Raw genomic sequence first — 23,868 nt, 5'->3', positions numbered from 1 at the left:
AGGCTTAACCGCCTGAGCCATCGGAGCAGCCCTATGGTATTTTGTGTTTAAAAGATTTTTAATGTTTATTTTCGAGAGACAGAGACGTGGCACGAGTGGGAGAGGGGCAGAGAGAGAGAGGGAGACACAGAATCTGAAGAAGGTTCCAGACTCTGAGCTGTCAGCACAAAGCCCGACGCAGGGCCAGAACCCCTGAGCCATGAGATCATGACCTGAGCCTAAGTCCAACACTCAGCCGACTGAGCCTCCCAGGCGCTCCTGGTATCTTGTGTTTAAATAAACCTCTGTTATTACATTATCACGGTTGGTCAAACAGGTATTTCAAAAGTGGAAAAGCATGGTGAGCTATGTAAGGGAAGGAAAATGTGATTCTCCGGGGGTGGGTGGAGCGATCTTATTTTAGAATTAGGTAGGACTTCCCACTCCACCCCATTTTATTAAATGGCTTAGTTGTACCAGAATCTCAGGAACTTGTGTAGGGGCTTCAGAAAACCGTGCAGGATATTCTGACACATCCCTACCCCCATTCAAAAGCCTCTTGGCTAATGTTTTATAATAATTCCCCTCCTAGAGTAAGGGAAGCGTTACCATACTGGAGAACATTCAGAGCCAGTCATTGCCACTGCTGATGGATTTTTAACTCTGTCTCTTATTTCAAATAATTAGTATTTTCTGCTGAGTTTTTGGTGACTCAGTGGCACAATTCTCCTCTAGATAGCAAGTTCACCGTTGTGGCTTCAGGGACTATCATAAGTATAGTCAGCTTAAGCATGCAGTAAATATTTGTTGAATGAATACATAAAATCTCAATGCCTAAATGACCCCTTTAACATACATTGTGTGGCTAAGGAGTTATGACTCAGACCTGGGATTAAAGATTAAATCTTGGTTCCTCCACTTGGAAGCTTGTGATTGTAGGTAATATATTTAACCTCCTCAATCCTTAGTTTCTTTTTTTTGTTGTTGTTTTTTAAGCCTTAGGTTCTTTATTTTTAAAATTGCAATAATATGTATCTTAAATATGTGAGGACTAAATGAGATAATGTGTAAAAGAAAGCCTTGCCACAAAGATATATTAAATGTTTACTGAATTTATTCAACGAATATTTATTGAACACCTACTGTATAATGGTGGACAAAAAGACAAAGTTTCTTCCTGTGTGGAACTTACCTTTCAGTGTGTTTTCTGAAGTGGGGTCAGAAAATAAATGGTTTCTTCATGTCAGATTGTGGTAAGTACTATGGAGAAAAAGAAAATATATTAAGTGTGACTGTGGAAGGAAGATTTAGTCTGTATAGGATAGTGAGCAATGGCCTCACTGGGAAGACAGCCTGAGGAAGTGATCAGATCCCCTAAGGAAGTGAAAGAGTGGACATGAGGCTCTCTGGAAGAAAGTGCAAGGGCCCGGAGGTGGAAGCATCCTTGGTATGCTGGGGGAGCAGCAAGGAAGCAATGGTGGCTGGACTGAGCCAGCAAAGAGAAGAGTAGGTGGGGGTGGGGGTGGGGTGGGCAGCAGTCATGAGGTTTCTGCAGGAATACTGGAGAGAGATGATGGTGACTTATTGAATATACGAGCTACATAATAAAATGTCTTCTTTATTATCATACCCCATTCTCTGACCAAGAGTGATAAAAGTAGCTGCAGATATCCCTTGATTTTTTAAAGCATGTGTTATACCACTTTGCTTTTACAAAAGACCTGCACTCGTTATCTTTTTTTTTTTTTGCTAACCAAAGAAATCCAAAGAGGAGTTTTGCTTTTACAAAAAACGGTGAAAAGGGAATATAGCGTTCAGCATTTATTTTGCAGTGAGCCGATGTAGAGGCGGCGTGCCTCCCCAGCAGCTAGAGTGGCGCCACCAAGCTCCTTCCCTGGGAACTACACTCAGCATCTCAGCAGCAAGCCACCACAGCTTTGAACTGTGTGTGTGAGCATTAGTGCTTTATGTCAATTTATTTTGTGCATCCATTAGAAAGATATGTCATAAGGCATCAGAAAATCCTCAGAGAGGTTATTTTTGGGGCCTGGAAATGCTCAAAAATTTTTCCATATAAATTAATGGTAATTGCTTGTTTATGCCATTTCAACTTACGAAAGGTTGCACAGAATGCCCTGCTTTTGGATAATGGGGGAAACTTTAATGCCTATATAGCTCTTACTATGTGTTAGGCATTATTCTAAGTGCTTTACATATATCAATCTTTGGGGGATTACGAGTACACTTACCTTGATGAGCACCGAGTTAATATGTGAAATTGTTTAATCACTTTATTGTACACTGGGAACTAATACAATTATATGTTAACTACACTGGAATTTAAAAAATAAATTAAAATATATTAATCTTTGAGTTATTTGAAAGAAGTATACTGAGCCTCAGAGAATTAAGACTTGTCACTATGCATGATGAGCACAATAGAATGTGTTCCTGGTTCAGACTGTACTTTCTGAGGCATTGCTGAAATTAGTGGAATCATTGTCTCTGTTTATATACCAGTTAGGTTGCAAGTCTAAAGTGACCATAAGGCACGAACCAATGTGTATGTATTGGCTTAAGCACAGTTTTCAGGAAGGCATTATAGATGTCCGTGGCATTTTTGTTACTCTTCTTGCTACTTTTTAGTTTTCATAAAGCTTTTGTCCACATTTTCATTTAGGCTTTGTTTCAGTTATGAGTATGTCTGAATACTTTGTTTCAACATAGAGCACAGAAACAATGCCAGTGGCCTAGGCTGATCTGGGGGCCAAGTTGAGCACTTTTACTCTACAGAGTCCCTTTAAATAGTGTTTCTGTGCTTGTCAGTTAAAGGCGCTGCCATATAGTCCTTCTCAGCTTGTCTTTGCTTGTTAAATTATAACATTCAGTCATAACATCCCATCTAGTCTACAGTACCTCGGAGCCTGACTTGGTATTTATTCTCTTTGAATTCAGTAGATTCACTGGCAAGTGAATAAAATTGTTATTTTGAGAGCACTCTTTTTTCTTCTGATATGAATGATTCATTCTAATTCTCCTAGCCATTTTTATCCCAAGCCATCATCCCTGATTTTGCCTGACTTGATTATTCAGTGGAATCAAGATATTCTTCTCTGGGGCTAGAAGTATGTTTGGGGGCACTTTTGAGGCTTCCAGTCCTCTTATCCAGCATTACTTAGAGTCCTCTACAAATGTGATAATTTAGTTCATTGAAGGAGTGAATAGCTGACAAAATAGGTTAAAAGGTTTTTGATTGTCAGTAAGGTCATAGAAAAGTTAAGTCTTTTTAAAAAAAAAAATTTAAATGTTTATTTTTGAGAGAGAGACACACACACAGAGTGTGAGAGGGAGAGGGTCAGAGAGAGGAGGAGACACAGAATCGGAAGCAGGCTCCAGGCTCCGAGCTGTCAGCACAGAGCCTGATGCGGGGGCTCGAACTCACGAACGGCGAGATCAGACCTGAGCTGAAGTCGGAGGCTTAACCAACTGAGCCACCCGGGCACCCCAAGAAGTTAAGTCTTTTAATACTTGGACAATTACTGATTTCATAAGAACATAACCTTAGGTATATTTTGAATTTGACTTGGCATTATTGCTAGTCCCACAAGCTTTAGAGAAGGGAAAATATTATATCACATGTTCACTTCTGTGGGAAAAACCACAAGATACTTATCATAAAATCGGGGATAAAATGGTATTACTGCGATAGTGGATAAGTAACATGTTTTCCTATCCTTGACTGTATTATGGCCAGAAAGTTCAAGTTGAAAATAGGGCAGGGCCTCAGTTCTGAAAGCCTACCAAACTTCTGTGGTGTCAGCTAGAATTTCTGTGGTACTGCAAAATCTTGAGGGGAAAAAAAATATCCAGAGTTGGCTGTAAATATAGTTAATATTTCCCCTTTAACTTACAGATTTGCTGATGTTTGTGGATCTGTATAGCTGAGCTTTGATAGATCTGGTGTCAGGAAAGATACATTTTCTCTCTGCATATCCTGGGATCATGGTTTTGGTAGCAATACCCTTGCCGGTTTTGTCTTGTTTGAAAGAAAACTAAAATTAAGCCTTCTGCTAGAAACATTTCCACCTCTGAAAAACCTTTCTGAATTAATGCAGGCCTTAGTGTCACATCAAGGTGATTATCTGTGTTTAAAGAAGAACTGTACTGTACTTATTATATAAGTCTGAACTTGAACATTTGTTTATCACTCATTCATCCATCCACTTATCAAACATATATTAAGCCTCCGTTGAGTTTAGGGTCACAGTACTGTGCAACTCCAGGAACACTATTCTCTTTAAGTCAATTCAGTAGAGCATGTAGAGTGGAAGGGGGTTAATGCCAAGACACCCTTACCAGGCTTATCTGTTAAGCATCAGAGTGAACAAAGCCAAGTAAGATATGATACCTTCTCTTGGGAATCTTCAAGCTAAGGAGGCAGGCATGTAATGTGTAATAATGTGGCATGTTACAGGTGTCATACTGGAAGCCTGTTCAGAATGTAGTGAGTCCAGAGGAGGCAGCAGCTAACCCTGGTGGCTAAAACCATTGAGGACAGGGGTGCTTGGTCAGGAGAGGCTTCACAGTAGTGGCGACTTGGGCATAGTTAGAAAGTGGACAGGTGGGGAGAAGGGAACTGGTATTGCTGGCAGAGAGAGTTGGGAGAGCCAAGCTGGACAAGGTGAACCAGCCTGGACTTTTTATGGAACAGCTGTGTAGCAGATCACGGTGTGGGGGTTCCTTTGGGGAAACAGCAAGAGAGCCGTGTTGGAACAAGAAAATAGAGAACTTTATTGCCTTTATACAAAATTTGGACTGTATCTTGTACGTAAGTGGGGAGTCATTGGAAAGTTATAGTTTATGTTCTCTTTAGATGAGATGATCTACTGGGAGTGGATGGTTCACTTGTTCTGAGATAGCAAGCATAGAAATCTTGAAGCAGAAGACAGTAAAATACCCTTTAGAACGTAAACATTGTATAAAGATGCAAGGGCAAATAATTAAGCTTAAGGGAGTAAAGAGGAGCCTGCAAAATGGTTTGAATGCAGAATTCTTCTAGATTTTTATGATTTTTTTCCTCCCCAGTCTTCTTATGTTTATGTAATACTTAATAAATCACATCATTGTAGTAACAACTAAAGTTGGCATAAGCTGACAAAACACTGACTTTTAGTAACTGTAACTTGGGAATTCAAGTGAGGGAGAGCTGGAGCATTTAGGATGTAGAGGCGTTGGTCAGGATCTTTTAGAGCGAGTGTAGGGATTATGTTATGTAGGCGATGGTCAACATAGTTTCTATTGTATTTACATTGTATTTTATAGGGACACCTAAAAGATAAAAAGTTTTGACATCAGTTATGTTTTGATAGACTGAGAATTCCTCCTTTCTAACCATTTGACTTAAAGTACAAAGGGTCATGGGGTGTCTGGGTAGCTCAGTCTGTTAATCATCTGACTCTTGATTTTGGCTCAGGTCATGGTGTCATGGTTCATGGCATTGAGCCCCTGTGTCAGGCTCTGCGCTGACAGCGTGTAGGTCCTGCTTGGGATCCTCTCTTTCCCTCTCTCCCTCCCCACCCCTGCCCAAAATAAATAATAATGAATAAAAAAAACCTTAAGAAATTGTTTTCTCATTATTTTTGGTAATGTCTGAAATTGGATCCCAGAAACTTTGTGCATGATAGATAAAACAGGCGCCTCCACAAACTCTGTTCATCTGAAATCTGAGGGATGCGTAATTGAAGGTGATGACCTTTTGTGTTTGCTTTTTGTCATGTGGTTTTTCTTTACTCTTATTATTTACTCTTACATCTTATTATGAAAAATCATTTCATATACATAGACAAGAGCAAGTATTTTGCATTAATATAATTGATTGGAAGGGAATGACTGTGCTGTCTAGATTTTGTCTTCTGGCCTGATTGGATATGCAGACTGTAGGGATTGTTTTTGGAGAAAAAGGCACCAGACTAGAAGTACCATTAGCATGATAATCATACAGGAATACTGTGTCAGGTAGCGTCCTAAACATTTTCCATGTATCAATTCATGTAATTCTCATTGAGTTGGGTCCATTATTATTGTCCCCATTTTACAGACCAGGAAACTGAGGCACAGATTGGTTAAGTGACTTGCCTGTAGTCACACAGCACCTAAGTGGGAAGCAAAGTTTTGTACTCAAATGGTCTAGCTCCAGAGTCCATTCTCTTATGTATTACTGCCTCTCTAGGTAGGGCTCTCATTTTAACTTTCGTATTCTCAGCACCTAGAATAGTGCTTGGCATCTGGTAGGTGCTCTAAGCAAGCTTTTTTTGAATGAAGAGCATTCATGACTTTTAACAGCGGCACTGGACTGTGTGTGGCTTGTGTGCGAGCATGTGATTGTTGTGAGAGACAGACACTAGGGTATAGGTAGAGGTGTGTCACAGATATGAGGGGATGTCTGAGAGGGCCTGGAACAAAAGACGAGGGCCGAACCCCAGCTGGGCTGACAGGGGTGATCTCTGGAAGCGTAAGCTACTGGGAAGGGACATTCCAAGAATAACTCCGTAAGCCTTCTGACTGACCCACGTTTGTTATTTGTCTGTAACGATTAGCAGCATAACCCTTAAGTCCTCAAAGTCTCGACGATTTGGGGGCACAGAGCGAGGTGGACACAGGCTAAGAGTTGGAGCAGCAGGGCGGAGGGGACGCTGGAGAGGAGCCCCCTGGCGTCTGTGGGCCCCTGGCTTCCGGAAGCGGCGGGGAGGGGGTGGAGCTTTGCGAGAGGCTGCGGGGGGCCTCCGGCTGGAGGGGCAGGATGGGGGCGTCCGAGCGGGCGGGTCCTCCAGGCCCGCCCCCGGCGGCGCCGACGTGCGCGTTCCCTGCCGCCGTGGGCTGCCGCCAGTAGCGGGCGGGGCGGGGCGCGGCCCGTGGCCGCGGGGACCTTCGGCCCTTGAGTCCAGGATAAAGGGGCTTCCAGCTCACCAGGCAGGTGGCGCGGCGGAGACTGGGCCTGCGGGGTACGTCGGGCATCCCAGGGCCGCAGCGGGAGCGCTCTGAGTCGACCTGGCGCGCTGGGCAGAGGAAGGGGCTCTGGCCCTGGCTGCGCGCATGCGTGCTGAGAGGTGACCCTGCGGGCTGCGGCTCATACCGGCTACTGTGCTTTTAGAAAGTGTGGGGGAACCTGGAAAGTTGCTTGAGTCATTGTTGCTTTTGAACTAGAAAAGTCTTGGCTTTAGGTGGGGAATTTTGTGGTCAGTTTTCAGTTACTGCTTCGGAAATTTGATGTGCTGGGGTTGACTGCTTGTAATTCCGTGTATGAAGGTAGACAGATCCTAGGGCAGTAAGCTCTGAAGTTGTAATCTTAAAATATGCTATGGAGATTTCATTGTTATCTCATTTTGTGTAAGTTTCTTCAGGCATTAACCTTATTTGCCAGGTATAAAAAAATTACGGAGAATCAGATCCTGAATTTCAAAAATACTTTCTTGATAAAGAATTAAAAGTGGGCTGGGGCTAGGGTAAGATATATAGCCTTTGAGGTAATGAATTGTGAAGTAAAAAACCTTAAAAATTTTTTTTAACAAGAAGAAAGAAAATGTGAAGAAATGTCTCAAGGTAAAATGGAATGTGGACTATTTCATAATTTTTTTTTCCTGAAAATTTGTACCAACGGTCTATTATATATTGTCTCATCAAAGATAACTAAATTGGCAGTATTTCAAATTTAGTAGTCAATAAAACATAGATGTATGCTGTGGATTGGTTTTTAGTGTGTGGGTTTCTAGCAATGATTTGGATGCCAGGAAAATAACTAAAAAGTGGACCTCTTTTCTTGGAGAGGAGGTTAGGTGGGAAGGGTGACAAACACTGAGAACTGGAAGGTGCAGTTAGAGATGACCTGGTTTAAGCCTTTGTTCGGACAGACGGATGGAACTCTGATTGTGATACAGATGTGGGATCAGATCCAGGGCTGCTGCTCCTGTCCTCCTTGCTTGGGACTGGTACTTGGCAGTGTTTTGATTATTCTGAACCTGTCATGATGTGCACGAGCATTATTTATTTTGTTAGCATTATTTAAGGAAGAAAGTTCTGAAAAACTGTCTTAATTTATTGAGGACTATGAAAATGGACAGAATCTTAATGTAAGTTATTTCAGTAGTACAATAGTATTCTATTGGAATGTTCATTTCTTTTTGTTGTTTTTGGGATGTTAATTTCAGACTCTAGAATTGGTAAATAAAAATAATTTGTGAGTGATAATACACTAAAAGAAGAACAAGTTGGTCACAGAGCATCCCGGACTAGACCTTAAGAACCTCAGTTCTAAACCCAAACCTGTTATGGCTGTGGTCCTTTAGATGGATCATTTAAACTGTCTGGGCCTTTTGTGGTTTCATCTGTACAATGAGAATAGTCTACTAAAGAAATGTCAAAGAGTTTTTCAACTTAAAAAAATTTTTTTTAATGTTTATTTTTGAGACAGAGAGACAGAGCATGAATGGGGGAGGGTCAGAGAGAGAGGGAGACAGAATTCGAAGCAGGCTCCGGGCTCTGAGCTGTCAGCACAGAGCCCGACACGGGGCTCGAACCCATGGACCGCAAGATCATGACCTGAGCCGAAGTTGGACACCCAACCGACTGAGCCATTCAGGCACTCCAGGTTTTTCAACTTTTTTTTTTTTTTTAACGTTTATTTATTTTTGAGACAGAGAGAGACAGAGCATGAAAGGGGGAGGGTCAGAGAGAGGGAGACACAGAATCTGAAACAGGCTCCAGGCTCTGAGCTGTCAGCACACAGCCCGATGCGGGGCTCGAACTCACGGACCGCGAGATCATGACCTGAGCTGAAGTCGGCCACTTAACTGACTGAGCCACCCAGGAGCCCCCGGGTTTTTCAACATGAAATTGTGGTTTGTGTTGGTCACAAGAGGGCTATTGCATTTTGGAAATTTTATGGTTAAACCATATGATAACGACTTAGTTTCACTTGTGGTTAGTTGCTCAATTCTGGTTTCAAGGTCTTTGGGTTTCATAATTAGATTTGTGCCAACCACTGTGCAAAGATGGCATATATAGTTTGGAGAATTCTTGTTTTGGGAGAGTTCTGGGTTCTCCTGGAGCTTTATTTTAGGGGTACGTGTGTCTCTCCCTCCTACTTCCCCCTACCCTCCAACCTAGGACAGGAATCCTAGAGGCGGGGAAGTTTTAGAAGCACTTAAATTTTAGATTTTGTCTCAAAAAATATACATTTAAGGCAGTCTTCTTTTGAAGGTGGTAGGGCGGTATTTTGGATTATAAAGATGAATAAAAAAAAGATTTTTTAAAAAAATATTTATTTTTGAGAGAGAGAGACAGAGCATGAGCAGGGGAGGGGCAGAGAGAGAGGGAGACACAGAATCTGAAGCAGGTTCCAGGCTCTGAGCTGTCAGCACAGAGCCTGAAGGGGGGCTCGAACTCACAAACTGTCAGATCATGATCTGAGCCGAAGTCAGACGCCTAACTGACTGAGCCACCCAGGTGCCCCAAAAAAGAACATTTTTAATAGTCTTTAATTGATTGGAATTTTAGATGGAGAGCTGATTTGGTCCAGTCTTTTTACAGGTAAGAAAATAGGCAAAATAGGCTCTCAAACCTGAAACAAATGGTGGATTGTTGAAAATGACCATATGCACTAGTTACTTCATACATATCTCTTTGGATGTGACCTTTCATAAAGCTTTCATTAAGCTAGGTCAGTCTTCACCTCATTGTGATTTGAGTTCACCTGTGTAGTGGTGTTCTTGATTTCCATTCTGAGGGCTTCCTCCTCACTGCAGTACAAAAAGGGAAGCCTTTGCATAACTACTTTCTTGGGATCTAGGCTATAGAAGCTGACTGTCCCCTCCACTGCTGCACAGGGAGGTGGGGGAGACCGCCAAAGGCAGCAGAGAGACAAGCATCCTGGGACTGATCGTAAGGAAATGAAACAGGTTTTCTTAGCGACTGACAAATGGGCTCTAAAGATCCTTATTCTTAACAAGATGACTGTTTTGAAGGATAACACTCATTTTAATTTGAAAACATGTGATAAATATGTGGGAAAAATCAGTTTTGTAACTTAAATCTCATCCTGCCTTCTGTCCATAGCTGATAAGGAGAAAAACCAATTTGCCATGTTTTGTTCTCATTAGACAGTTGTATGGTACTTGTGATTGAATTGAAAACATCTATAGGGATCTAGTAATAACAGTCAGCACTTAAATGCATTTGAATGTGCCACCCATATGATGTAGAGCTCGGGTTTTGACATTGTGAAGTGCATTCTAGTTTAATTTTATTGATTAAATTTTATACTGTGCCAGGCATTGTGGCATTCCACACAAATGGTGAGGACCTAAGAATGGGAAATTTGGCACAGGTGAAATTTGGTTAATAATTGGAAAGACAACTAAACATGCCTTGCATAGAACTCTTAAGTGCAGAGTGCAGCAACTTGTGGTAATGAGGTGACTCCAGCTCTCCAAGTATGAGCCAGCGTTTCACTTGTGTTGCACTTGTGTTGTGTTCACTTGTATTTTTCAGAGTCCCTACAGTGTGCACCAAGTGTACACTAATTCCTATGCTTAACACATGGCAGCTTCCAGTGTGAAAAAGAAGTTAGAAAAGTAGTGGGGTGCCTGGGTGGTCCAGTCAGTTAAGTGTCTGACTTTGGCTCAGGTTATGATCTCGTGGTGTGAGTTCCAGCCCCGCATCAGGCTCTATGCTGAGAGCTCGGATCCTGGAGCCCGCTTTGGATTCTGTGTCTGCCTCTCCCCAGCTCACCGTGTCTCTCTCTCTCTCTCTCTCTCTCTCTCAAAAATAAGTAAACATTAAATTAAAAAAAAGCAAAGTATTTACAGCTGGTGTTGGTGTTTTGAGGGTTGGAAAAGTTTTCCACAGCGATTCCTCTCAAATTTAGTTAAGGAAGCCCTTCCTTTTTAGAAGTCATTATGGGGAGGGGCGCCTGGGTGGCTCAGTCAGTTGAGCATCTGATTCTTGATTTCTTCAGCTCAGGTCATGATCCCAGGGTCATGGGATTGAACTCCGTGCTGAATGTGGAGCCTGCTTAGGTCTCTCTCTCTCTCTCTCTCTCTCTCTCTTTCTGTCTCTCTCTCTCTCTCTCTCTCTCTCTCACAAACCCCGTATCGGGTGAGCCCCACTTCTCTATCTCCCCCTGTCTCTGCCCCTCACTCACTTGCGCCCCCTCTTTCTCAAAATAAAAAAAGATTCTCTTCCTCTGCCCTTCTCTCCCTGCCCCCCACCCCCACGCACTCTCTCTCTCAAAAATTAAAAAAAAAAAAAAAGTCATTATGGGGAAACAGACTAAGGTAACAAAACAATTGGAAATTTCCTGAATTGCCTTCAGTTTCTTATAGGATCTCTAGTTCCTCACTTGGATCTTTTCCTGAGGTGGTAAAAAGAAAGCCTGTTAGGCTTCTTCCTCCCATCATTTTATTTTATTTATTATTATTATTTTTTTTAATGTTTATTTTAGTTTTGAGACAGAGCATGAATGGGGGAGGGGCAGAGGGAGAGACACAGAATCCGAAGCAGGCTCCAGGCTCTGAGCTGTCAGCACACAGCCCAACGCAGGGCTCCCAACTTGTCAACCGTGAGATCATGACCTGAGTCAAAGTCAGACGCTCAACTGACTGAGCCATTCAGGTGCCCCCCCCATCATTTTATTTCTGAGGGTGGGGATCACACTGCTTTTGTCCCTTTCTAGTTTCTAGCTAGCTATCTGGTCCTAAACCTAGGCATGGAGATGCAGTCTAGGCCAAAGTTCGCTTTGTCTCAGATGAGGTTTCAGTCATCTGGAGGACCCTGCACTGGGTAGACTGCTGTTGAGCCAAGAGCAGCCATCTCTCAGAAGGTCCTTGCCTTCAGAACCGATAGTTCTTTCATATATGGTCTCAGATGTCTCATGTTAATCCTCCTCTACTCCCTGTGGGTGATTCTGAACAAATCTAAGTCTTTTTTGATAGGTCGCCAAGTATTTGAGTGTAGTAATCATGTCCTCCCAGAAACTTATCTAGGGTGAACAGCTTCCCTTCCTAGAGAAATTTTTCATATTTTTAGAGTCCCTTTCCCTTTTTTAAATGCATTTTCTAAAGTGTGTTATTCAGAAAAAAATTTCAAATTTAATGTAATAAATATGGAACAGATTAGTCCTGTGACAAATGCTATACTGTTGGTAAATGCAAATAGTTTGTTATTTTTCTTAGACGCTGCACAGTGCTAACTCATGTAGAGCTATACTTTCAATTAAAAATCTTCATCCTTTTAAAAACATTTTATTCTCTTTTACTTTATCTTCCCCCATTCAAGTTTTAAAAATTTACATTCTGCTTTATAAGATTTAACAGCTATGTCGAGATTGTTTTGGAATCTGTTTTTGTCAAAGTCCTGTGTTAACCCCAACTTTAATGTCTGTCTTCTGTTTTTATCCAGGTACTTAAGGAAAACAGTTGAGTAATAGGGGAAAACATACCTCTAAAAACTTCACACACTGGCTTCAGTGTGTTATCCTTTGAGTTGTTTGTAAAAAATAATCCATTTAGTTGTAGTTCTGTTTAGCTCATATTCACTTTGTCCTCGAAAACAGTATGTAACCTTGTCACAGGCCGCACTGTCGAGCATCCAGATAGATTGTGGCTGCAGGATTACGTTGAGTGGCCAGTTTACTAAAACTATTCAAGAAGGAAGAAACTTTGGTATCACAGGGCTTAGTGACTTAGTGAACACATGCTAGGCTACACCGATTACTGCTTTTTTCTAAGTGTTTACAAATGATCTCTGATTCTAGATCTTTCCAGGATAGACACAAACTTCTTCCAGCGGTTTTTGTTAAGCTTTTGCTTCATTGTTTTCCAATGCTTCTGTCTCAGTCTCATGTCATTGGTTATGTGCTGTTCTTTCCACTTCTGTTTCTTATCTCTTGTAAACCTAGGATTGTAGAAAATTCCTGTAGCAGCCCACACCAATGCCTGTAAGCATTTCCCTTATCAGAATCCTATGAAAGTATTTTGTTAGATTACATTCTTGAAAACTTCTTAGCTATGAAACCATCCCTAAGTTAGTTCTTCCTAAATTAAAAAAAAAAGTCCCATCTAAAAGAGAAAAGAGGAAATACACTAAAATTTCCTCTTTCTCAATAAATATAGGCAAATGCCAGATCTAAACTATGTTCTAAATTCTGTTTACCAATTACTGGTTTGTCGCTACTTTTCAAAATAATTATGGATCTTTCTAGACCTTTTAGTCTTCACCTCTAAAACTGTAAAGTAAGAACACATGTCTCCTATGATTTTATATGTGTTATAAATAGAAATTTACATTCCAGTGTTCTTTTAACTTTTTGGAGGCTATATAATTGCCCTATCAGTTCAGGAAAATTGGTGTTTTTTAGGAACAGTTTGTTCACATGTAAAGTGTCACTAACCTAGATGCCTAGAATTATATGTCAGGAATGCAGTAGTGTTGAGCAGGAAGGAAGAAGCAGTATTTTTTGAGTATACTGTGTGCTGGGTCATGTGTTGGAAGTAATCTAATTATGCTAGTTATTGGGAACTGGTTGGAATGATCAGTTGGGGGATGATTGAAAGGTGGTTTTTGGTTGCAATTACAGTGCAATTTAGATTTTTTCTTTCTTTCTTTCAAAGGAACAGTGAGCAGAATGAATACCTCACAGGACCAGAGTGGCTGCTCCAGTAATAGAGAACCCCTTTTGAGGTGTTGTGATGCACGGAGGGACTTGGAGCTTGCTATTGGTGGAGTTCTCCGGGCTGAACAGCAAATTAAAGATAACTTGCGAGAGGTGTGATGTGCGCTTTTTTCTTCCCTTGTCTGGGCTCTTAGCACAGGGCTGGTTAGAGCATGGCCAAGGGCTTGACTTCTCAGTGCCATCAGAAAGTTTCACCCCATGCCTTGCACGGTATGCCTGAAATGTTAATGCTTTTGATCCCCAAGGGAAATTAAACAGATGGTAGAAGAGTCTGGAAAACCTTGTACCACTGTAAAGAGTTCCGCTTGCATTGTGTGTGGTCCCTGTGCCAAGCACTGCCATCGATAAAACATAACAAAATGAATGAGCACTACTGCTCAGCTGTGTCCTTGTTGCATAAAGGGTGGCACTTCATCATGTCCCCTACCATCCTTTAACTTGGTGGTGGCATGGTTTTGTTGGTGGCATGGTTCTGTAAATAACTTTATCTGTTAGAGCAAGCCAGAAGGAAATCTTTTTGTTTCATTGGCCTACTAGTACTGTGTTGGTGAAGACCAATACTTGGAATACTTCCAATACTTGGAAGACCAAGTATTACATGACTTTGAAATAAAACTTTATTATATAGAAAAACTTATTTAAAAATCATTTCTTATGTGAATTCTGAGATAATTTATGGCTGTTTTGATTTCTTTCCTTAGGATTTTTACATTTGTCCTTTTCTGAATCGCCGTTTATGCTTCCAGAAACATTTAGTTTATAGTTTTACTTAAACTGTCTGCCTTAATGGTCTTGTAGCTATTGACATGTAGTGGCACATCTCTTTACTGAATTGGCTTACTGTAAATGAATTGCTCATTTGTAGAGTGAGAAAACAGATAAGGGCTAGCTATTAAGTTAATACTCCTATCTTACTCCACTGATGAATTTGTCAGACTATAGGTTTTCAAATTATATGGAAAACTGAGGGGGATCAGTGTTACATGGCATATCATTTATTTTCTCTTGATTACTTTAGGCCACCCAAATAAACCGGTTCCTCTTCAGAGGGAGGGTGTATTGAATGAGGATTTTTGAGCCTATGAATGTCTTTATGTCTGGAATTCTTAAACTGGGTCCATGGGGCTTTGGTGGTTTCATGGGTGGGCTTCGGGACCCTAAACCCTGAAATTAGAGGCAAAATTTTGAGTATATAGTATGTGTTTTTCTGGGGAGATGCTCCATAGAGGTCATTGGATAACCAAAAGGATGTGTGACCCCCCCAAAGTTTAAGTACCTCACCATTCTGTGGGTAACACCATTCTTCGGGCTTATAACAGGAGTGAAGCTAACAGGTATGCATTTCCTAGGTCAAAGCTCAGATTCACAGCTGCATAAGCCGTCACCTGGAATGCCTTCGAAGCCGTGAGGTGTGGCTGTATGAACAGGTGGATCTCATCTATCAGCTTAAAGAAGAGACACTTCAGCAGCAGGCCCAACAGCTCTACTGGGTAAGGTGGTTGGTTGCAAGGCTGTAATTGGTTTTGACTGTGGCTTTTGGTTTCCAGAGAATGCCTTTCCTATAATGTAGCATTAATATAGATCAGGTAAAAGTTTAATCTCAAGTGCTGTTTGTTAACTTGGATATACTCAGTGTGGCTAGACAGTTTCAATTTTTCTTACAGTTACTGGGCCAGTTCAATTGTCTTATTCATCAACTGGAGTGCACCCAAAACAAAGATCTAGCCAATCAAGTCTCTGTGTGCCTAGAGAGGTAAAGATGTTTTTTGCTTGTTTTGACTTTTGGCTCTTTGACTTTGATACATTTTTTAAAAAGTCAAAATTGATTGAGAGCAGGGGAGGGGCAGAGAGAGAGGGACACAGAGCATCCTAAAGCAGGCTCTGCGCTGTCAGCGCAAAGCCCAGTGTGGGACTAGAACCTGCGGACTGTGAGATCATGACCTGAGAGATGAAGTTGGACACTCAACTGACAGAGCCACCCAGGTGCCGCTAAAAAAAGTCAGTTTTGTAACTCATTGTATGTCTTGGATTTAACTTCTTTTTTTCTGTGATAAGATCATCCTACTCTATATATTTAATATTATACTGGGTGGTATGTAGTTAAGTCATCTACCTGTGATGAGTTTCTTAGAAAAGTATAGTCATTTCAGATTACTCACAGTTTGGCTTTGTTTTGGATTAAATAGTTACTCCTTAAAAAAGCCAGGTTTTATTTTTTCTCCAGACTGGGCAATCTGACCCTCAAACCTGAAGATTCGACTGTCCTACTTTTTGAAGCGGACACGACTGCTCTGCGCCAGGCCATCACCACATTTGGATCCCTCAAGACCATTGTGAGTGGTGTTGATCTCAGATAATTCATAGTGCACTTCTCAGATCTGTGGACTCACAGATGGTCTTAAAAACATCACATTTTTCCTATGAATAGTGGCTTTCTTGAGAATTTGATAAACTTCAGAAGTTTCATGTTCTGAATAAGTTGATTGAGCATTGGGCTGTGGTAGTTCTTGGAATGTGTATTGATTCATGGATAATCACCAGAATTCATCTTGTATTTCTTTATTTTTTTATTAAAATTTTAAAAAATATTTTAATGTTCACTTATTTTTGAGAGAGAGAGAGAGAGACAGTGCGAACAAGGAAGGGGAAGAGAGAGAGGGAGACAGAATCTGAAGCAGGCTCCAGACTCTGGGCTGTCAGCAGAGAGCCTGATGCCGGGCTCGAAATCACAAACCATGAGATAATGCCCTGAGCTAAAGTTGGATGCCCAACCGACTGAGCCACCCAGGTGCTGCTTTTTATTTTGTTTTTGAGAGATAGAGAGGGAGTGTGAGCGAGCACAAGCAGGGGAGGGGGTGAGAGAGAGGGAGACACAGAATCCGAAGCAGGCTCCAGGCTCCGAGCTGTCAGCATAGAGCCTGATGCAGGGCTCGAACTCACTGACCGTGAGATCATGACCTGAGCCGAGGTCGGACGCTTAACTGAGCTACCCAGGTGCCCCCCTCTTGATTTATTTTTTAAGTTTATTTATCTTAGAGAGTTGAGTGAGCGGGGAAGGGGCAGAGAGAGAGGGAGAGAGAGAATCCCAAGCAGGTTCTGCACTGTCAACGCAGAGCCTGACATGGCGATTGATGTCCTGAACCAAGAGATCATGACCTGAGCCGAAACCAAGAGTTGGATGCTTAACTGACTGAGCCACCCAGGCGCCCCAGTCTTGTATGTCCTTAAGTAACTTGGACATATATATATATATATATTTTTAAGTTTTTTTTTTAAGTAATCTACACCCAGCGTGAGGCTTGAACTCACAACTCTGAGATGAGGAGTTGCATGCTTTACCAACTGAGCCAGCCAGCCACCCCTTTTTTAAATACTTTGACATATTTCTTTTTTAAAAAATTTTTTTTTTTTTTTAACATTTATTTATTTTTGGGACAGAGAGAGACAGAGCATGAACGGGGTAGGGTCAGAGAGAGAGGGAGACACAGAATCGGAAACCGGCTCCAGGCCCTGAGCCATCAGCCCAGAGCCCGTAAATACTTTGACATACTTCTTACAGAATTATTTCTTGGTCTTTTTTAAGTTTAGTTTTTTTTTTTAAATTTTTTTTTTTTTTTTTAACGTTTATTATTTTTGAGACAGAGAGAGACAGAGCATGAACGGGGGAGGGTCACAGAGAGAGGGAGACACAGAATCTGAAACAGGCTCCGGGCTGTGAGCTGTCAGCACAGAGCCCGACGCGGGGCTCGAACCCACGGACCGTGAGATCATGACCTGAGCTGAAGTCGGACGCTTAACCGACTGAGCCACCCAGGCGCCCCAAGTTTAGTTTTTAAAAAAAAAATTTTTTTTTTTTTTTTAATGTTTATTCATTTTTGAGAGACAGAGAGTATGAGCGGGAAGGGGCAGAGAGAGAGGGAGACACAGAATCTGAAGCAGGCTCCAGGCTCTGAGCTGTCAGCACAGTGCCCGATGTGGGGCTTGAACTCGCGAACTGCGAGATCATGACCTGAGCTGAAGTCGGACGCTCAACCGACTGAGCCACCCAGGTGCCCCAGTTAAGTTTAGTTTTTTATTTTGAGAGAGCAGGTGAAGGGCAGAGAGAGGGAGAAACAGAATCCCAAGCTGTCTCTGTGCTGTTAGTGAGGAGCCCTACGCCGGACTTGAACTCACAAGTCGGATACTTAACCGACTGAGCCACCCAGGTGCACCTTGAATGGTCATTAGTCTGAGGAACCAAACATGTTCTCACGTGGGTTTTATTAAAAGCAGTAATACTACCAATTCTGGTGAATTCTCTTGTATGATGATAGTTATGTGATAGAGAATTATCAGATTTCATAACTATTTGTAGGTCATCGAGTTTAGTATAAAGAATATTTATTTTAGTGAAATGGTAATGCTTGGCTTCCTGTGTTTGACATTTAGGAATTACAGTTTCACTTTTTTGGGATGAAAGCATAATTTGCATTTCAAAGATTAATTTGCTTTTATTTTATAGCAAATTCCTGAGCACCTGATGGCTCATGCTAGTTCATCCTCAAATATTGGGTCCTTCCTGGAGAAAAGAGGCTATATCCCATTGCCAGAACAGGTAAAATGTCATTTTTTTTTCTGGTAATGAAGTTATTACTTGGCTTATATTTCTTTTGGGTTTTGATTAAATCACTTTCTTTTTTTTGCTACCATTTATTTGTAAAAAGGCACAAGTGATATTGAGTTAGTTTATGCAATTAAATGCTCCTTTTGAGACTGAATGAGAGATAGAAATTTAGAGGTTTTATAGATGTTAAGAGAGAAAGTCATTGTTAGCAACCCATAAGAAATTATCATTAGCAGTCTGGGGTGGTTCTCTCTTGGGGAACCTTCTCTTCATAATTCATAGAGATGATTTACTTCTTAAGGCAGTGTGAATATAGGCTGCTAGATGTTTTGAGTGGAGAAGAACCCTGGAGATGAGATATACTTCTTGTAAGATGGAGCCTTAGGGAAGTCGTGTCACTTGTGCCGTCAGTTGGAAGCCAAAATTAGAAAGCTTGGGTCTCCTTTCCTGGTGAACTTTTGACGGCATTTGGCATGGCCTTGTTAAGCAGTGAAGTATCATGTGATTAGCAGAAGTCAGCATCCAGCACCATGGCTGTCCCTCTCAGCGAATGGCTCCTTGGAAACAAACCCGCCACTGGTCGGCAGGCTCCTTACATACCCAGCACCAACCTCCAGGACTGGCTTACCCAGAAGCAGACCTTGGAGAATAGTCAGGTGTGTTGCTGCTTTTATTGTTTCTGAGTAGATGCAGTAGTAGATGGGTTTAGTTTTTAACTCTTAGTGTACGTCTTTTAGTTTTTAGTCTTGAAATACTTTTATGACTTTATAGTACAACAGTGATGCCTCTTCACTATGGATAGAAAGGTTAGAAAACAGAACTGTAAAGAAATACAAACCCATAACCCCAACATGCAGAGATAACTGTCTTAACATTTTCATTTGTATACTTCCATTTTTTTTTTTTTTTTTAATGCGTATATATACTTAAATCTGTAAATCCTGTTTTGGCTAGCAGATTTTTTTTTTTCACTAGTAGAGCATGAATATACTTCTCTTTCATTTAATTTCTTCCATAAAATCCTTAATAGTATATCTCATTGATTGGCTGTAACTTAAACTCCCAATTTTTCTGGGTATAAAGTTCCCCTGAACAGCCAGGAGTTAATTTATGCTCATTCTTGGTTAATTCCTTAGGAGTAAAATCCTAGAAATTTAGAAATTGCATTTCTAGATTATAATTCTGCATACCCTTCAAGACTTTTGATAAGTATTGCCAGTTTGGCTTTCCAGGAAGTTGATAAGCAATTTATATTCAGAAGAATATTTGGAATATATTGAGGGTGCTTCCTTCCCTAAAGCTTTTCTAATAGTGGTAATCATTTATAAGCTTCTTTGTTTTCTTTGAATTTGATACAAAGTAACATTTTACTTTTGTTTTGAAGTTTCTTTGATTATGGAGGTTATTATTCACGTTTCTTGGCCTTTGATGACCTGCCTAATCATCGTTTGTTCATTTTTGTCTTCTTTATTCATAAAAGCATATTATGTAGAACTGCTAGCCTTTCTTCTATCAAATATGCTGTAGATGCTTTCTCATAGTTGGTATTTAGTATTTTTCAGTTTTTTAAAAGCTATAGAAAATAAATTTATGTTCTTCAATATTTCAATATCCCAACAGAGAAATCCTTTGTGTCTTGATCTTACATACTTAAATTTGGAAACACTGGGCAGTGCAATAAATTTGCGTATAGAACTCTTATATGCAGTCATAATGTACTGGTGAACTAATACTGTGTACTTTTTATGTAGACTTCTGCCAGAGCCTGCAATTTCTTCAGTAATGTCTGGGGCAACCTGAAGGGCTTAGAAAACTGGCTCCACAAGAGTCAGCAACAAGAGGTCCCTGAAAAACCAACTTACCAAAAGTGTAATAGCCGTTCTACTACCAGTTCTTACTCCACTGAAATTGAAAAGGTTGGAGATCTGGAGCTTCTTGATCAAGATGAGATGGATCTTTCTGACTGGCTGGTGACTCCTCAGGAATCCCAGAAGCTGGAGAAGCCTGGCAAAGGCAGCTGTGAAGCCAGTGAGAAGTTTAAGCTCCTGTTTCAGGTGTTCCAGGAGCCCTATAGTGTGAGTGATTGGCTTCTCAAGCCCGATTCCTGCACCAATTGTCGGGGCAACCAGCCCAAAGGTGTGGAGATTGAAAACCTGGGCAATCTGAAGTGCCTGAATGACCACTTAGAGGCTAAGAAACCCTTGTCCACTCCCAGCGTGATTACTGAGGATTGGCTTGTCCAGAACCATCAGGAGCCATATAAAGTAGAGGAGGTGTGCAGAGCCAATGAGCCCTGTACGAGCTTTGCGGAGTGTGTGTGTGATGAAAACTGTGAGAAGGAAGCTCTGTGTAAGTGGCTTCTGAAGAAAGAAGGGAAAGATAAAAATGGTGTGCCTGTGGAACCAAATCCTGAGCCTGACAAGTGTATAGATTCCCTGAGTGTGTGGCTCTGTCCTTCCAGAAAAGAGGCAACAGAACAAGCTAAGACATCAAAGGCAGTGGCTCCTTCTAGTATTGCTAATTCCTTCCAAGTCATAAGGAGCAGTCCCCTGTCAGAGTGGCTCATCACACCCTCCTGCAAAGAAGGATGTCCCAAGGAAGTGCCTATTACTGAGGACAGAGCTGGCAAACAAAAGCTTGTGAACCCCGTGGCCACAGCTGACTGGGTTTTGCCAGGAAACAAGATGGGAAACCTCAGCCAGTTATCCTCAGGGGAAGACAAGTGGCTACTTCGAAAGAAGGCCAAGGTGAGCATAGGCATCAGAATAACACCATTTTAAATGTATTTAATAGATTTATACTTTCTTAATTAATCCCAAACCTTGCAAACGGGCCAGATCCTTAAATATGGTAGTGTTATTTGGCCTCAGTATTAACTTTGATGACATGTTAGAACAGAATGGAAGATTTGTGATAATTATTCAGACTGAGATTTTTACATATTTTCCAGGTCCCCAGTCCCCATCCTGCAGGAAAGAAAAAAAACAAAAACAAAAACAAAAACAACCCACCAGCCTTTTTATTGGCTGTCTATGGAAGAGATTAAACATTTGTACCTTTGCTTTTGCTTGTGAGAGAGAATGGCCAACATTTATGTTATTACAATATTCCTTATAGATGCTACACTCTTTGGAAAATGAGTTAAGTTGGTCTCTTGCCTCCCAATTGTCACGTAACAACCCGCCCTTTTTGTCTTCTTGCAGGAAGTATTACTTAATTCACCCCTGCAGGAGGAACATAACTTTCCCCAAGACCGTTATGGCCTCCCAGCAGTTTGTGATCTCTTTGCCTGTATGCAGCTTAAAGTTGACAAAGAAAAGTGGTTGTATCGAACTCCTCTACAGGTGGGTGTACATGTCCCTGGTGTTAAAAAAAAAAAAAAAAAAAAATTACAGATTTTAGCTGCTTGTAAATGTTTTGTCTTCTGTATGAATTCATACTTTGCCCATTGAATCCCTTTCCTATGAGTGGTATGTGTATTAGGCAGATGAGGGTCAGGGGGCGGATCATAGCGGTTTCACATATTTCACTTGAACTTGCTTTATGAAGTAACTAGGACACACTTGAAAGTGACCTTTCAGGAGGATACAGCTGTCAGGGGAATTTCTAATAGCTTATTGAGAAATTAGCGCTTTAAGGTGGGAACAGATTTGCTTTTATCCTATAGTTGATTTTTTAATCTGTGGGCCTTCTTTACAGATGTGAAAGGATGGAACACTGGAGTCAAACAACTTTTCTGCAGATTATCACACCTCCATGAGCCGAGTGACTGTGCGGCTTGCCAAATCCTTGTGTTTCTGGGTCTGTCCAGTCAGCTTCATTCCTTTCCTGCCTAACTTTGAACTAGCGAAGAGAAAGAAGTCATCAAATTATGAGTTACTGTGTAAAAGAAAAAGGCTGTTTGTCGATGCTGAGGTGATTCAGTTCCTTCTTACAGAAGTATTAACTTAAATTCACCCCTCCACTAGAAACACAGCATTTTGGTGGATAGGTCTTTTTCATAAGCCTCTACAGCTCCTTAGATTGGGTTGTTACTAGAAGTACATTAAAACACTGTAGTTTTAAAAATGAAATAGTTCTATAATCAAGGTGTGTCGATGTATTCAAAAGCTACTAGTAAACTTCCCTAACCTTTTGATTGCCCTCTTTTAGATGCTTCCCTTGCTGTGGGTTTTCTTCCGTTGGTGGTGGAAGTAATGATTTTTCTGTTTAATATAGTATATTTCACACAAATAGTTAACTTTGCCAATATAATGATTGTTTTCTTACCAAAATGTGTATTAACAATCTGGGCGTTTTTTGACATTATAAAACTAGCCTACATGTCAGATTCTACATTACTTTTCTCCTTTTGAGAGACTCAGCTACTGCAAATTTTCTTTTTCCCTTTTCTAAGTTACTAACTTATCTCCCGAGCTTTTAGAAGAGCTCCACATTGCTTCAAGACTGTATTCAGGGTAGTCCTAGCCACTTTCAAAATACTCTCAACTCCAGGCAAAAGAACCCTAGTGCTGACCAGCCAAAAGAGCAAAAGGCAAGACCTGTTAGAAATGCAGTATTTGAGCTATTTGCTATCCTAAGGTTATTGGTGCGTCCTGTGTAAATGGAAGCTGAGCTTGACACCTGGTGCTTTTAACTAGGGATAGATTAAGTGTCCTCTCACTGCAAGCATAGCATCTCTATACCTCCAAGAGTAGAATGCAGTGCCCTTTTAGTGAACAGGCTGTTTTGAACACTTGTGCCTTGGGGTGTTTATGAAGCTTTATGAAAACTTAATGTTTTCTCGGTATCCTTAAAAGTCACATATATGCTTTATGAAGTTTCTCTGTAGGAAGTGGGATTTATAATGTTTTTAAATTCTTTAAAGTGAGTTAACTTAGCTGCTTTCCAGGCTTTTAAACTGTTAGGCCACTCAGCTTGCCTGTGTTATCGTTAACTTTTAAAGTTTGTGATGTGGTCATCTAGAAAGTCCTTTTAGGGAAACTTCAGAGTCCCATAGTCCTGGCCATACAGCTTTGTTAGGCTTGAACCACAGCTGAAAAGAACCTATTTTTTGGTCTCCCCCCCCCCCCCCCATACCACTTAGAACTTTAATAAAAGTGGCAGGTAAAAACTTAAGGAGCCTTTTCCATTATCTTAGGTTGCAGGAAACTTTGTAGTTTTTGAGGTTTAACAATGTATTCCTGATTTTACATTCATCACTATGTTAATGAGTATGTAAAACATTCTTTTGCATTGATGCATTTTGTACCTCCCTCCATTAAAAGCATAACAGCCAGAGGTGTTGTGTGTATTTGTAAAAACTACCGTGTCACAAAATATTCTACCACATTAAGCTTTGGTTAGGAGTACAGCTAAAAAATTTGAACATAAATTGCTTTTTGTATTCACTTAAATATTAGTGTATTTTTATGAAACTTAAATTAGCAAAAGATAGGTATATTACTAACTTCATTTTTAGGCTTTTCCTGAAGACTTCAGATCTACTCTTTTTAATTTTTAATCTGTTCTGTATGAAATATATTAAACTCATTTTTCTTAAAAACCAGAGGTCTTCAGC

At 40.9% G+C, this 23,868-nt stretch overlaps 1 protein-coding gene across 9 annotated transcripts in view; it reads left to right on the top strand.

Annotated features, from left to right (window-relative positions):
• Positions 1-23,586, top strand: part of NCOA4 (nuclear receptor coactivator 4) — a 61,558-nt gene extending 37,972 nt beyond the window's left edge. For 3 of the 9 annotated variants that reach the window (XM_045438041.1, XM_045438040.1, XM_045438046.1), the window contains 9 exons: positions 13,644-13,798; positions 15,055-15,195; positions 15,370-15,458; positions 15,930-16,038; positions 18,207-18,299; positions 18,821-18,964; positions 20,060-21,055; positions 21,512-21,652; positions 22,008-23,586. In XM_045438041.1, the coding sequence (XP_045293997.1) occupies positions 13,644-13,798; positions 15,055-15,195; positions 15,370-15,458; positions 15,930-16,038; positions 18,207-18,299; positions 18,821-18,964; positions 20,060-21,055; positions 21,512-21,652; positions 22,008-22,013 (1,874 nt within the window). In that variant the 3' untranslated portion in view covers positions 22,014-23,586. Of the gene's footprint in view, positions 1-6,996; positions 7,579-13,643; positions 13,799-15,054; positions 15,196-15,369; positions 15,459-15,929; positions 16,039-18,206; positions 18,300-18,817; positions 18,965-20,059; positions 21,056-21,511; positions 21,653-22,007 lie in introns of those variants that run through there. The other 6 variants (XM_045438039.1, XM_045438045.1, XM_045438044.1 and 3 more) reach the window with 4 other exon arrangements.
• Positions 23,587-23,868: the final 282 nt, after the last annotated feature.

Source organism: Leopardus geoffroyi, chromosome D2 (genome assembly GCF_018350155.1).
Source record: "Leopardus geoffroyi isolate Oge1 chromosome D2, O.geoffroyi_Oge1_pat1.0, whole genome shotgun sequence".
Classification (NCBI taxonomy): Eukaryota; Metazoa; Chordata; class Mammalia; order Carnivora; family Felidae; genus Leopardus; species Leopardus geoffroyi.
This window is presented reverse-complemented; position numbering and strand designations above follow the sequence as displayed.